Raw genomic sequence first — 14912 nt, 5'->3', positions numbered from 1 at the left:
TCTCCTTTCAGTACTAAAATGCTCTTAATTCTCTCATCCCTGGATTAGGCTTTTAGATTTCATACTACAATTCACAGAATATATATAATTTTAAGAAATCAATACAGTATTTGCACTTTAATGACTGTATGGGCAGGAAGGGACAGTGCAGGATCTCTATGATCCGAGCAGAAGGGTGAAGGAGGAGTCCTGGAGCCCTCGGTGGCTTTTGCAGGCTTTTATTGGGATTAACCAGGTACACGGCTGGCAAGGGGTACCAGGGGGCCGGGAGGCCTAGGGGGCTTGCCAGTCTTCACTCTTTCTGGGCTCTTTGACCTTCTCTCTTGGCCTCTGCTTCTCTTTCGCTCTTTTCGCTCTGTTGTTCCGCTGGTGTCCCCGTGACGTCATCCTTATAAGCCCTGTCTCTCAGCCCAGGTGTATCCCATCTATGTATGCCCACACCCTACTCCAGGTGCCCGCCATCAGGCGTGCATTCAGGACCACAGGGATCCATCATCAATCCTAATGGCAGGAGGGCAGAAAAGCCTGATACTTTCACTTACCCTACAATGTCAAAATACAAATTTCAATAAAAGATGGTTAATTTCACAAAGAAACTCTTTCCCAACAGTTTTTATATATATGCGCCCCTAGTACACCCCTCAACCCCTCATGGAGAGGGTTATTCCAGCCAGGCTGCTTCAGGGGCTCTCTCCCCTCCAGCTAGGCCTAGGGATTCCAGGCTCAGCCTGCTGTCCACTCCTGCGCTGCCTGTCGTCTTTGGACTTCCTTGTCTTGGTCCTGGATCACCCAGTAACATAGGGCGCTGTGATATCGATAAGACAGCTGAGAAGGGAGAGAGGAAAACCTACAAGGTCATAGAAGAGATGCCACTGCCATTCCTTCCATTATCTCTAGTGCAGGAAGAATAAAATTATGTTTTGTGTGTTTTTTATTATTATTTTATTTCATATATTTTTACATCATTTTTCATTTTTGTACAATGTATGCATTTTCATCTCAGTTTTAGTCCCCGTGAAATTCGCACTAACCAGAACAGGGGTTAGGAAGCTTAACCAATGCCTTTAATTCATCACGTTGCCCAAAGGAAAGAAGAAAGAGGACTAAACATTACTATTCAATGAAACATCTTGAAGAAAATAATGTACCCAGTTAAAAATGACACTTCAGTCCTTGAGACCCAGATGGACATGCCCGAGTGGCTATATGTGGTGGACATGCCCGAGTGGCTATATGTGGATAAGATGACATTGTATTTTGGGTGGCAGACAGGTATACTTTGTTAAACAAAAGAGCTATGATTTCAGGGACATTAAGAAAAAAAAAGATGGGAGGAGAGTTAAAAAAATGATTTCTAAATGATTTGATAATTCACAGCTTCTATAATTCAATTAGAAAAGTTCAAGACTATCTTTTTGGACACTATAAAGACAACATAAATATGAAATATGAATAAATTCATGGTAGATCTTTAAAAGTTTGCTCTCTAATTGTTAACTTTTTGTCATGCCTGCCATACAATTTTCATAATTAGAACCTGAAGAAATGAAAACATATGCCATGAGATACTTAAGGTAGATGACAAATGGCCATTATTTCTGCAGCAATATAGGGAGGAATCAGATGACCTGTTGCCAATTCATTTTTCAGTCTGTCTCTGAGACTAATGCCAAAGCAAGCTTTCCTGGCTATATACAGATCTTGTCCAATATTCAGGCTGGCAATCCACAGGCAATTATGCTGAGTCTCCAAGACACTCCCTAGCATGGTTCCAGCATGTCTCAAAGGCCCGCTTGGAGACTCAGAAGAAAGAATTCATTTCTAGGGTTATCCAAACTTGGCTCACACAACTTGGCCATTCCATGACAGTAACAATTAATTCTCACTTGCCGGTGGCATGTTTGTCCACTGACTCGAGTTCATTCAGCTCTGGACCAAGATCACTAATGAGATCATCTTACAGACTACAAAGCATGGCCTGTCAAGAGCAACACAAACAAACAGCCCAGAAATGCAGACTCCGCAGCTGCTTTCTCTGCTTGTTACCTTATTGTTTGGACATGAAAACTAGCATTCAAAGCAATCACCTTATAAGTAGCAGGATCCTAGTTTTGTAAACAACAACAACAAAACGCTCAAAGTCCCATGAATTATATACAGTCATGTGCCGCATAATAACATTTTGGTCAAGGACAGACTGCATACCAGATGATGGTCCTAATACTCCAATTGCCTAGTGACAGTGGGGCACACGCTGCTGGGGTACTGCGGAGCAGTAAGAACTCCTGGATGGCCCAGCAGTTCTTCCAAGACGCCCTTCTGAATTGCTATGCAGCAAAATGGAGAAGTACCACTTAGAACTGTGCTTGGCTTACAGTAGGCACAAAATATATGATTCCCATCACTGTTACCATCAAGAGGAATATTTATATGTCGGTGCATATATGTGCATATATGGGCTCTCTGGTGTTCTCTCATGGTGTCCCTGCTGTCTCTGCTTCTGCTACCCTATTCTCTGTTTCTTTACTGCTATGGTTCTGCTTCTTCTACCACTGTTGGCGTCCCTGGCCAACATATAAGCACCGACAAACATCGGGCATCTCTGAGTACTGGGAGCAAAAGAACATTTATCCTTTTATTCATTGAACTGCTGTGTTTTACAAATGATGTACAAGGAACATGCATCCATTTTGTAATCAGAAAGCATTCGTTAATTTTAAATAATCATTTTACTGAATGATAAAAGGCTGCAAACCTGCAAATTCATCTTGAAATAAAAAGAGATGTGCTATGTTTGCCAGATGGAATATTTAAACAGCATGCACACTAGCAGCAGTCTCACTGCTCGGGAGAAAGAGCAATTTGATTACTAATACCTTGGAACTAGGATGTACAAATTGCTACTATTTAACTCTTTGGGAGTAGAGGAGTTCTGAAAAATTGCTTCTGGTTGCTCAACACAGGAAGCCTGATATCTTGGTGTGTGTCCTCTCACACTAATGGCACATCTACAATAACAGTGTGGGATTTCGAGAGTTCATGTGCAGGGTAAGTGAAAATTGTCAGGATTTTCCACTCTTCCACCATTAGTATTAATGACAGACACCTGTGGTCTTGCATGCGTGCCCAATGGCAGCACCTGGAGTAGGGCGTGGGCATGTGTAAGTGGGCGCACCTGGGCTGAAAAACTGCGCATATAAGGGTGGTGTCACAGGGACGCCAACAGTGGTAGAAGAAGCAGAACCATAGCAGTAAAGAAACAGAGAATAGGGTAGCAGAAGCAGAGACAGCAGGGACACCATGAGAGAACACCAGAGAGCCCAGAAAGAGTGAAGCTTCATTGGGGGCTGGGAGGCCTGCCAGCCCACACTTCATTGCCACACTACAAATGATGTAAAAAGCACATAAAAGGCTCTTCCTGGTGGTGCAGGGGGTTGAGCGCAGTGCTATGAAGCTGTCAGTGGCCTCTGTAGTGCAGTTCGATTCCCGGCCGGCCAGGGAAATACCCACATGGCACAGCAGACCTCTCCTGTCTTGCCCGCTGCTCCCCTCAGCAGTATTTTCAGTCCGTCTGCCTTTTCTGTTCCCTGCTCAGTCTCTGGTGAATTCTCTCATCCTCCTGTGCCTCTGGCCTGTACCCCAGCTCTTGTTTAAAAAAAAAAAACCTTAAAAAAAAATAAGCTCATAAAAACCTGAAAAAGCCACCGAGGGCTCCAGGTGAAGAGAGTTAACTTAATCATGCTTTAAACTTGAGGGGCGATCTTGGCAGTCATTTCCTTAGTCAAACATGATTCCAGGGTGTTTGCTGGAGTCCGAGGTGGAGAATGCACTTTTACATGTGGTTCTGGGGTGGAGGTAGAAGGGGGGTGGAGGTAAGGGTCTCTGCTTCCCAGACTTCCCTCCTGGGCTTCTTGTTTAGATTGCCACATTGACCACCTGCTCCCCTTCCTGACTGCCAAACCCACTCCTCCAGCCTGGGGTCTCATCACCTGGAGCCACTAATGCCTAGAATCAATTCTGTACCTTTGTTTTTCCCCACCTGTTCCAAAGCAGATTTTTTTTTTAAAGATTTATTTATTTGTTTATTTGTTTGTTTATTTATTTATACAAGCACTGGCTGGGTACAGTCAGAAGCGCGGGAGGGTGAGAGAATTCACCAGAGCCAGAGCCGGGAGCAGAACAGACAGAAGGACTGAAGTACACTGCTGAGGGGAGCAGCGGGTGGCAGGAGAGGTCTGCGTGCCATGTGGGACCCTCCTCCGGTGGCCGGGGAGCAGCCGGGGATCGAACCAGCGCTGCAGAGGCTGCGGGCAGCTTCGCAACCCAGCGCTCAACCGCTGCGCCACCGGGGAGGCCCCAAAGCAGATTTTTATCTAGTGATTTTTTTGGAAATAGCAGTCCCCTCATCCATGGGGGATATGTTCCAAGACCCCCAATGGATGATTGAAACTGCAGATAGAACCCAATATATATATACTATGGTTTTTCTTATACACACATTCCTATAATAAAGTTTAATTTATAAATTAGGCACAGTAAGAGATAACAAGAGTGACTAATAGTAAAATAGAATAATTATAACATACAGTAATAAAAGGTGATTGTGGTCTGTCATTCAAAATATTGCACTAATATTTTCACACCAAGCTTCAATGAGGGTAAAAGGAAACTAGGCAAAATGGAGACTACTTTATCTACAAGAAGAACAGACAGGAAGCTTTACAAAGCAGAGAGGAGGAGGGAGGGAAAAAGAGAGACAGCAAACAAATAAATTGAAAATCCTAAGATACACACTTAGGAGTAAGGTCTGCTGCTCACCCCCACTATCCCTGTGCCATGGCTATTATCTGATCTCCATGGAACTGGTTTTTTCCATCTCTGCCTTCCCCAGCATGCCCCAACCTGTATTCCCTGACATGGCCCTGCCTCTTTTCCATTTGGCAGAAGACCTTGCAGATGAAAATCAACTTCCCAAAGTCAGGACAGATCTATTCCATCTTGGAAGAAAATGATTCCCTATCCAGACATTTCTGATTCTTCTTCCTAGTCCTTTCAGGAGACTGCTGTTTCCTGCCCCATCTCCTCAGGTCTTCTTTCTCTGTCTTAAGTTCCTCTCAAATCTTTATGTTTAGATTTGATTTCTCCTGGATATTTTCAGAATTGTGTTCCAAAAGCAACTTAACTATATACAAACACTGAACTCATTATCCATTCCACCGAATGCTCTGCATGCCTCCTAAGTTCTCAATATTTGCTAAAACATCAACACCCTCCTAAAACGGAAACCACTGAGTCATCTTCAACTCCCTCTCCCTTGTACCACATAAACACAAGATTCATTTGAGTCAGTCTTCCCAATGCCTCTTCTATCTACACTCTCCACACCCCAATGACAGCTCTGCTTGAGTGGGCCTCTGTGATGGTCTGTTCTTCCCATCTACCCCATGGGATGCACTCACAGCTCCCAGAATACCTTTTTTTTTTTTAATTTTATGTATGTTTTACATCATTTTTCATTTTTGCACAATGTATGCATTTTCATCTTGGTTATAGTCCCCATACAATTCCCACCCCCCCTTGTTTTGATCCCACTCCCTCCTCCACCCCTCACCACTCCCGTAGTGTATCTCTGGTTTATAGTTGCTTGTTGATTTTGATTTTTACTTTATTATAATTATATTTTTCCTGGTCCCTTACTTAGGTTTTTGAATACTAATGGCATCAGACCTGTGTTAAGAAGTTATGCATCAGTTGAGCACTGGGTTGCGAAGCTGCCCGCAGCCTCTGCATCACTGGTTCGATCCCCAGCTGCTCCCCGGCCACAGGAGGAGGGTCCCACATGGCGCGCAGACCTCTCCTGCCGCCCGCTGCTCCCCTCAGCAGTGTACTTCGGTCCTTCTGCCTGCTCTGCAACCTGCTCTGGCTCTGGTGAATTCTCTCACCCTCCCGCGCTTCTGACTGTACCCAGTGCTTGTATAAATAAATAAATAAATCTTTGAAAAAAAAAAAAAAAGAAAGATTATACCTTTAAAAAAAAGAAGTTATTCTGAATACCAGATGGTGTCACTTACAGCAGGAATTCAGAATAACTTCTTAACACAGGTCTGATCCCATTAGTTAGTATTCAAAGCCCTCTGTACTTTAGTTTCCTTTGCATTTCAACCTTAGTATTCAAATAAGGAGGCCATTAGACTGGGATGGCACTAAAGCCTTGGGGATGCCCATGCAAGAAAACCAAAACCTAAACCAGAATCAATGCACTTGAATCTGAGAACATGAAACTTGGAAACAGCAAATCACAAATAGTCAATTACTCTCTCCCAAATAAGGCAACTGCTTAAACTACAATCAATCAAATAATTTCTTTGCTTCAGGGTCTTCTCTAGAAAAATGTGGCCCTCAGCTCCTGTTGGTGAAGTGCTGCCTGAGTCAAATCAATGTACACTCACATACACACTTAAAAATTTAATGTGCCTCAGTTTACTATTTTTTTCAAAGATTTACTTATTTATGCATACAAGAACTAGAGTACAGGCCAGAGGTGTGGAGGGTGAGAGGATTCACCAGAAACAGAGTGGGGAACAGAACAGGCAGACTGAATGAAATACACTGCTGAGGGGAGCAGCAGGTGAGTCAGGAGAGGTCTGCTGCGCCATGTGGGTAGCTCGCTGGCCCAGCCGGGGATCAAACTCGTGCTGCAGTGGACAGCTCCATAGCACTGTGCCCAACCCCTTGTGCCACCAGGGAGGCCCCTCAGTTTACTATTTAGCCTACATTCTTGGTTGCTGAAATCTCTCAAAACTGCTCATCTGTAGTCTGTAATTTTTGGCTTCTGTATCTTAGCAGATGCTGTTCCTTTCATTTCTCTCTCAAAGCTTACAATCCAAATCCTTCCTGTCTTTAAAAACCACTGCTATCAAGATTCCCAAGCCTCAGTGGCAAATCACCTACCTGCCCACTGACCCATCTGTAGCATTTTTATCTGTGCCACTTTTATAATTCATATGTCATTTAAGCTGTGTGATTTCCCATTGGGCACATCTGGAGGGTAGGCCCCATCTGGTTCATCAGTGAATCTGTCACAGCACTTACGCTGCTGTGCCATGCCCAGGGCGGGCAGGAACTTGCCAATAACAACTGAGAGACAGCCCACTCCTCAACATCCTGAATGTCAACCTCTGTTAAGAGCCACGAGAGGCTTGTAAGACCACTTTGCGTCTGCCTTCCAGGAGCTTATGGCTCAATCATAGAGATCAGGCTGATACATACAATTAACAAAAAGCAAGGGAAGATAGGGAACAGAATTACTGTGAAGATACACTGTCCATAGAAATTAAAAGAGAGGTTCCTTTTTATGAAACTAAACTGAATCTTAGTAATAGGTTTATTTTGGATGGCTGAAAAGACAGGCTTCCAGGGGATTAGGAAAAGGCTTGAGAGAAACGCCCTAACATTTACCATGTCATTGTTGGTGCCAAGACCTGGGTTAAGTACCTCATGTGCATGATTTCATCTTAACTATACAATAATCCTGCAAAGTAGTTATCACTACCCATTTCCTAAGTAAGGAGGATGTGTCTTGCGGGGATTAAACAACTGGCCGAGGTTACACAGGACTAGTTGGTGGAGCTGGGATTTGAAAAAGGCAACCAGCTTCCATTTTACCACTTTGATTTCTCTAGAGCCAAATCTGTAGGTAACACCTGGGGTTTTCTTCAGGAAAAGGGAGCTCTTTGTATGTGTGACTAGTTCAAGTCATAAATCAATAAGCACAATGTGTAATATGTGCAAGACTCAACAAAAGTTAGCTGACTTTGAATGCAAGTCTGTTCGTCCAGAAAGAGAAGCAAGAAGGCTCATCAATCTGATGAAAGCGGGCTGGGGAGAAATGATTAAGGAAGGCAACCCTAGAATTGGGGATTATCCCAACAGAAAGCACAAAGGAGGGACAAAGACTAAAGTCCGGATGAGTATCACCTGTCCCAGTCTACTTCAGCTACAACAGAAGAGAAATTATCCAACTGAACATAGCTTTGTTGCAATGAACAGCTATGCTCAGAGGTGATGAATGAGAGAGAAAATGAGGTGAGGAAACATACTTGGTCTCGTTGGCACAGCGGATCTTGCAGCCTTCCTTGGGAATCACTAAGCCCAGGTGCATTCGGAGCCTGCAGTTTGTGGGCCCCGTGTGAGGCCACACGTGAGTTCCTGGATGCATGACAGAATATTTGATCTGCAAAGAAAATATAACACACCATTCATCCATTTATCAAGGTGTGGAGTAACTGCTAAATTAAAGTGACAATACAAAATTACTGTCAATTTGGATTAGAGTCTTGGTAAGACTCAGAATTTATATTCATCTTATTTCTTTGTGAAGGAGCTAAAAATAAGGATTTCCATTTTCCACCAAGTGATAAACACTGAACATTTTCCACCCTCAATTCTGACGTCAGCCACATGAAATTATGTTTCATTAAAAAGGGGATAAAAAAAGAGACATTTGCTGAGCCAAAGGAAATAACCATTTCTTTATAAATGTTAGCATTAATCTCATTCTAATAACTAATTGTGCTCTTCCCAGCCCTGAAAATCTTCTTGGTACCTGTCCTCTTCTGCATCCTGTTGTCTCAGGGAATTTATCTAGTAAAGAACAGGTTTTAGGTGCTCGTTTGCAGGCATTTTCATTTTTTCTTCCTAGAACAATAAACAATAAAACTGTTAGAAACAATTCATGGTAAAGCTTTAAATCACCCCGTTTAGACCATATATACAACCTAGATTGTCATCCCTACTCCATAGTGAGAAGGCTGAGTAAACACAGGAAGATATAGCATCTTGCTTCAATAGACAATGACTGGCAGAGCAAGGACAAGAATTCTGCACATAGTGTTAAATTATTTGACTAAGGATGCTGAATGCACAAGGTACCTGCTGAAAACTTATTTCCCCCCATGTGGCAGGAGAATAATGGCCACTTTCCAGAGGTCTACATCCTAAGCCCAGGAAGCTGTGAAGTTATATTACATGGTAAGGGGAAATTAAGGTTTCAGATAACATTGAGATTTGTAATCAGCTACTTTATATTTTTACTTATTATTTTTTAAAGATTTATTTATGCATACAAGAACTGGGGTACAGGCCAGCGATGTGAAAGGGGGGTGAGAGGATTCACCAGAGACAGAGTGCAGAACAGAACATGCAGATTGACTGAAATACACTGCTGAGGGGAGCAGCGGGCGAGACAGGAGATGTCTGCCGAGCCATGTGGGTAACTCTCTGGTCAGGGATCAAACTCGTGCTGCAGTGGCTGTGGACAGCTTCACAGACTGCATCTTAACCTCTTGCACCACCAGGGAGGCCCTCAGCTACTTTTTAAATTAGGAGATTATCCTAAATTAACTGATGGGTCCAGTGTAATCGCAGGCTCCTTAAATGTGCAAGAAAAAAGCAGAAGTGGGAACAAAGGGTGATACAGAGCGAGAAAGACTTGACGAGCCATTGCTGGCTTTGAAAATGGAAGGGGAACACAGCCAAGGGATGTGGACAGCACCTAGAAGCTGCCTCCAGAAGGATAGTGGTCTGATGACACTTTGATTTTAGTCCAAAGTGAGACCCGCTGTAGACATCTGGCCTCTAGAACTGTACAGATAACAAATTTGTGTTATTTAAGCAAGTATGTTTGTGGTAATTTATTATAGCAATCACAGTAAATTAATACATCTCTAATGAAGGTCTCCTCTAAAGAAGGAAATCAGCTTATCTTTTTAACCTGAAAATCTCTCTAGGACTGCATTAAAGAGTTACCTATGCATTCTTTTTTAATTAGAATTTTAGTGTGTTTTTTTTTCCCCCACTGTACAGATCATCCTTCATATATTGATAAAGGATAGGTTTTAAATGAAGCGGGGAAGAGGTCTTTGAGAGTTTTTTTTTTTTTTTTCCTTTTTTTTTGTATGAGTAACTGTGTCAGGAACACATATTCTGGCACCTAGTTTACGGCCTCCTGGACTATGCATTTTCTTCATCATCTAGAACATCACTGTTTCCTAGGGAAGTTGTGCTCAGGAATGTATACAGCACCAATTTCGATAATTGAGTCTCACTGGGCTGAAATCAAAGTGTCACAGGCTACATTCCTTCTGGAGCTTCTAAGCATTGTCCACAGTCCTTGGCTTTGATTCCCTTCCATTTTTTTAAGGATTTTTTTTTAAATATAGAAATATTTTAATTCCCTAGTCAAAATTCCTAGAAGGGAATGCTACATCTAAAGCCAAACACAATAAGATAATCATATACCGAGATAATCATATACCGAGAATGAAATGAAATTCGTAAGAAAAGAAACTTACAGGTATTCTCAATCAAATGAAATATTTTATTCATTTAATAAAGTATTAAATACTTTATTAAATTAAATAATACTTAAAGTAAATACTAAATTATTAAATTAAATATTTAAAATTAAATTAAAACATTAATTTAAATATTTAATTTAAATATTAAAATACTAAATTAAATACATAAAGTATTAATACTTAATACTTTATTCATTTTTTAAAGCAGTAGAGGTTTTTTTTTTTTAAATATAATCATCACTCAGTAAATGATGTCACAGGGCAGGGTCAAATCATGTTTTAATCTCCTTCTCATGAGAAAGGTTTTCTAAGGAAATGACACATTTATCAGATGCCTTTTCATCGTTCTTTTCCACTTTTGAATTCTAAATCCAAATTGTATGGCCTGTTTCCAAAAAAAAGTAGAGGCTATTAAACCTACAAGTTCTATTGCTGAGAGGTACAAAGTTAGTTTTTCACCAATTCCATGGGGTAAAGTCAAGATTGCTTTTCCCTGAACTGATAGGGAATTTAGAAAGGAGACAATATTTTCACCCAGGAAAGGAAATTTTCTTTTCCATGATTGCCAATAACTTTGTCATCATGACCAAGATTTCTAGAAGAAATTCAGCCGGGTTCCATCTCAATATACTGATTAAATTCTTCTAGCCCAAGTGTCTGAAGAGGACACAATAACAAGAATAACCTATAAATTGTTCATTTGCATCATTTGCAATAAGAATTACCTTTGTTTCACTTTATCCTAGATGTTACCCAACCAATTCCTTTAGAAAACCTGACTGTACAGCCACTGCTATCATTCCCAGCTATATCCAAGAGTTCTTTTTAATTAGTGCAGTTCTTCCAAAAAAACATCCATTTTAACAAAATACCAAATCCGGGAAGGGCAAGCAGCATGTAGTTCCTTTAGTCCCGCTCTTCCCATGATTCGATCCAGTACACTGAATTGCTTATTCAGACTGTTAGCAGCAGCAGCATTTTTAGATTCTTTAGAAGGGGTTTCACAATGATTTTTCTGTTTTTACCTTTTATTGTTAAAACTAGCTGATACGGTCCTTTCTTTAGTCATGAAAATCACATTAAGAACATCAACTATTGATAGTTCATTTAAAGTGATCTGACAGTCAGCAATGGTTGCACTAACCATGGAATCAATGCTTCTAGAAAACAGGATTGCAATATTTACCTTCCTATCATGAGTTTTCAAAAGTTCATTTGCAATCAGGCTGTCATCCCTGGGTAAACACAAGCGGCATCTCTTAACTGCAAAACCCAGGACATCAATGAACTGCTTCCTTCATGTATCAATCAGTAAGAAATCCCTAAAATGTCCCGCTTGTAGGTGGGGCAGTGGGAATGATACCACAATGAATCTCGAACGGAGCTTGTGGTGGTAACATAGCTAAAGGAACAACATGTCTGAAGTGTTTCTTCATTTGCTGCCACCAGTACAAATGGTAGAAAGTCTGGAAATTTGAGTGAGGATATTAACAGATTCTTTGATAACATTCTCTCCAGAAATATATTTCCATGGATACAATTTTTAAACCCCAAATCTAGAAATGGAAGTGGACATGACATCAATTCTGAAAATTCCGGATGCAGGAATTTCCTGCCATTGATTGGACACCAACTGAAGAGATACAGAAACTCGTACTGAAATTACTAAAATGCCAAAGTAGGCTACAACAACCAAAAATATTCTTATCAAATGATGACAATGACTTGAAGCTTGATAGTATATAAAACATCAAGTACTTTGGACTTCTGGGATTAGTCACAAAATACCAGATTAACTCTTACAAGAGGAAAGACAAACATTATTTGGGTATTGTTCTCTTCAGTTTTAACTGTTAACTCTACAAAAGACTTCTCCATTCCACACAGAAATGGAGTCTCCAGGAACACACAGTTTCTTTCATCCTCCACAATCTGAATGGTCAAAACACCTCTCAAGTGAAGGAAATGACCGGAAAGTAAACACTGGTAGTTAACATTAAACTTTCACAACTGTTTACTACTATTGTATCCCTGTCCTTTAAGACTGCAGAGCAAATCATCTTTCAAATCTTTGCTAAAATGCTCAATAAAAAAGTTTACAGAACAACCACTACCACACATTGTTAAGTGAAATCAAGTCAACTATTACTTGATTTTGGTTTTGTCTGAGTTTTCTATTTATTGGCATTTTTTCAATTCATTCAATATATTTGTTTTCAGAAAACATTTCTGTTCAGTCTGCAAGAAAGATGTTGCTGTTCTTTCTGTTGCTGCCTTTATATTTTCTTGTTCTTCGGGTTAGGAAGCTCACCCACAATTTTTTGATCTTTAATTGTGCTGCTAATATCTCCTTGTGCAGGGTCAAACTGTCCCCGGGCACCCACCAGCTGGGCATCACCAGGGAACACATGAGAGGTAGGCTGCACTACAGAACAAGTGCCAGCAGCTGCCATCCCCCAGCTGCAGAATGCATGGCTTCCAGAAGCTCACCTTTGCTATGACTCCTACTCATAGTATCTCTGGACCACAATACTTTAGCAAACAACCTCCACATGTATATTAGCTTTTTCTAGGTTATCTTTTTACCTTTCAATTGACTAAAATCTTAGTTGCTAATTTTAGTCACTAATACAGTACTCCAAATGAAATGAATGATAAATAACAGTTTGAACAAATAAATTCCTGTATAACTCATCCTAAAGCATTTTCCAGTACTACTTTCCCTGTCTGCCCATATGCAGAATATGGGGATGGCTTGGCAAGAGTCCCCAATTCTGGGTTCTGTGCTATGTGCAGTGTTTAAATGAAGTCTGATGGCTTAAGGAGCAAGCAGAGGTGGCTGGATTTCCCAAGGCTGCAGTAGTGAGGGCTGAGCACGTGTCACTGGAAGAGCAGGTATAACTTAATTGAAAGATAAGTAATGAATGGGTCAATATCCAAGTGATTGCCCCCTGGTCAGGACTGGACTAGAAAGCAACCAGTCCTTTACACTCATCGTTTCTGGTCCTTGGGAGAGGGGGAAGCTATATAATAGATGCCCAACATTCCTGATTGCCACTGGTACTTTTTACTAGTCACACATGATTGTGAGGGGGCAGGAATCCAATAACAGTCTCCTGGTGCTCACAATGGGCCATGACGCTGGGCATCCTAGAATGATTCATCTGATGCCCACACACCTGTTTAAGGAGGTGCTAGTTGTGTCTTGTTTCACAGCGGAGGAATGGAGGCATCAGATGAAGTGCTGAACACTTAAGGCCAACAGACTTGACTCATTTTAGTGAGATGCCAACAGATAAAATTAGCAAGTTGTTCACCTGTTGACCTTATAGCTACATTACAAAAATTTTGTTGGTGAAAATCTGACAGTCACTTGAGATGACATGATTTCTCTCCTGAAGTTTCCTTGAAAATATTACGGAACTAGTTTCCTCTCTTACATGCAAGCCATTCTGAAAGCATCATTGAGATAAACCGTGCTTTCTTGTCCTTTAATGTAAACCAACTGCTTATTCTCCTCTCAATTTATTTTGTGTAGGTAAAGATGTGCAGCACATCTGTTTAGTTCTCAAAATAGATTTACTTTTATGTAGCTCTTGTTAGCCAGGTTAACCTGATTTTTCAAGATCACTGGAAAGAGACTTTCAGATAAAATGCAATGGTCCTCATGTTAAGGATAGACTGACTATTAACTCACATCTGTGTGCCCAGGCTGGGTTCAGCTCAAAGGATATTAGGTTGAATATAAACCACTTCTTATTCTTGAAGAGCTCAGACAACAGTTACTGTTGTCTTGTTTTATTTTTTAAGATTTATTTATTTATGTATACAAGAGCTATGGTGCAGGCCAGAGATGCGGGGGGTGAGAGGATTCACCAGGGACAGAGTGGGGAACAGAACAGGCAGATTTTCTGAAATACACTGCTGAGGGAAGCAGCAGGTGAGACAGGAGAGGTCTGCTGTGCCATGTGTGTAGCTCCCTGGCTAGGGATTGAACTTGTGCTGCAGTGGCTACGGATTACTTCATAGTGCTGCATTTTAACCCCTTGTACATTGTTACCTCATTTACCATGGAGGCCCCCGTTGTCTTGTTTTATCATCTCTAACAATCTTCTATGGTGATATCATCTTGGCATGCAATGTCACCTGCATTTTCCAGGAGTGAATGAGGCTCAGGGACTCTCTTTTCTAAGACACTGATAAGCACACGGTGAACTTCTCAGTATAGAAGAGTGTCATTTGTTGTGTGGGTTTTTTTTTTAAAGATTTATTTATTAATACAAGCACTGGGTACAGTCAGAGGCACGGGAGGGTGAGAGAATTCACCAGAGCCAGAGTGGAGAGTAGAACAGGCAGAGTGACGAAGTACACTGCTGAGGGAAGCAGCGGGTGGCAGGAGAGGTCTGCGTGCCATGTGGGACCCTCGCCCAGCAGTCAGGCATTAAACTGGCGCTGCAGAGGCTGCGGGCAGCTTCGCAACCCAGCACTTAACCGCTGCGCCACCGGGGAGGCCCTAGAAGAGTGTCATTTGTAACACACTGCTTAACAGGCAAG

General features: G+C 41.5%; 1 protein-coding gene across 17 annotated transcripts in view; it reads right to left on the bottom strand.

The window, feature by feature from the left end:
* Nucleotides 1-14912, bottom strand: part of ASPH (aspartate beta-hydroxylase) — a 196527-nt gene that overhangs the window by 10005 nt on the left and 171610 nt on the right. For all 17 annotated transcript variants that reach the window (XM_054692235.1, XM_054692242.1, XM_054692249.1 and 14 more), the window contains 2 exons: nucleotides 8606-8697; nucleotides 8100-8233 (listed from right to left, as the gene is read on the bottom strand). In XM_054692235.1, the coding sequence (XP_054548210.1) occupies nucleotides 8100-8233; nucleotides 8606-8697 (226 nt within the window). The remainder of the gene's footprint in view (nucleotides 1-8099; nucleotides 8234-8605; nucleotides 8698-14912) is intronic.

The sequence above is a fragment of the Talpa occidentalis genome, unplaced genomic scaffold (assembly GCF_014898055.3).
Source record: "Talpa occidentalis isolate TD23 unplaced genomic scaffold, MPIMG_talOcc4v2.1, whole genome shotgun sequence".
In the NCBI taxonomy this organism is placed as follows: Eukaryota; Metazoa; Chordata; class Mammalia; order Eulipotyphla; family Talpidae; genus Talpa; species Talpa occidentalis.
Note: the sequence above shows the minus strand (reverse complement) of the source record. Positions and strands in the feature narration are given on the sequence as shown.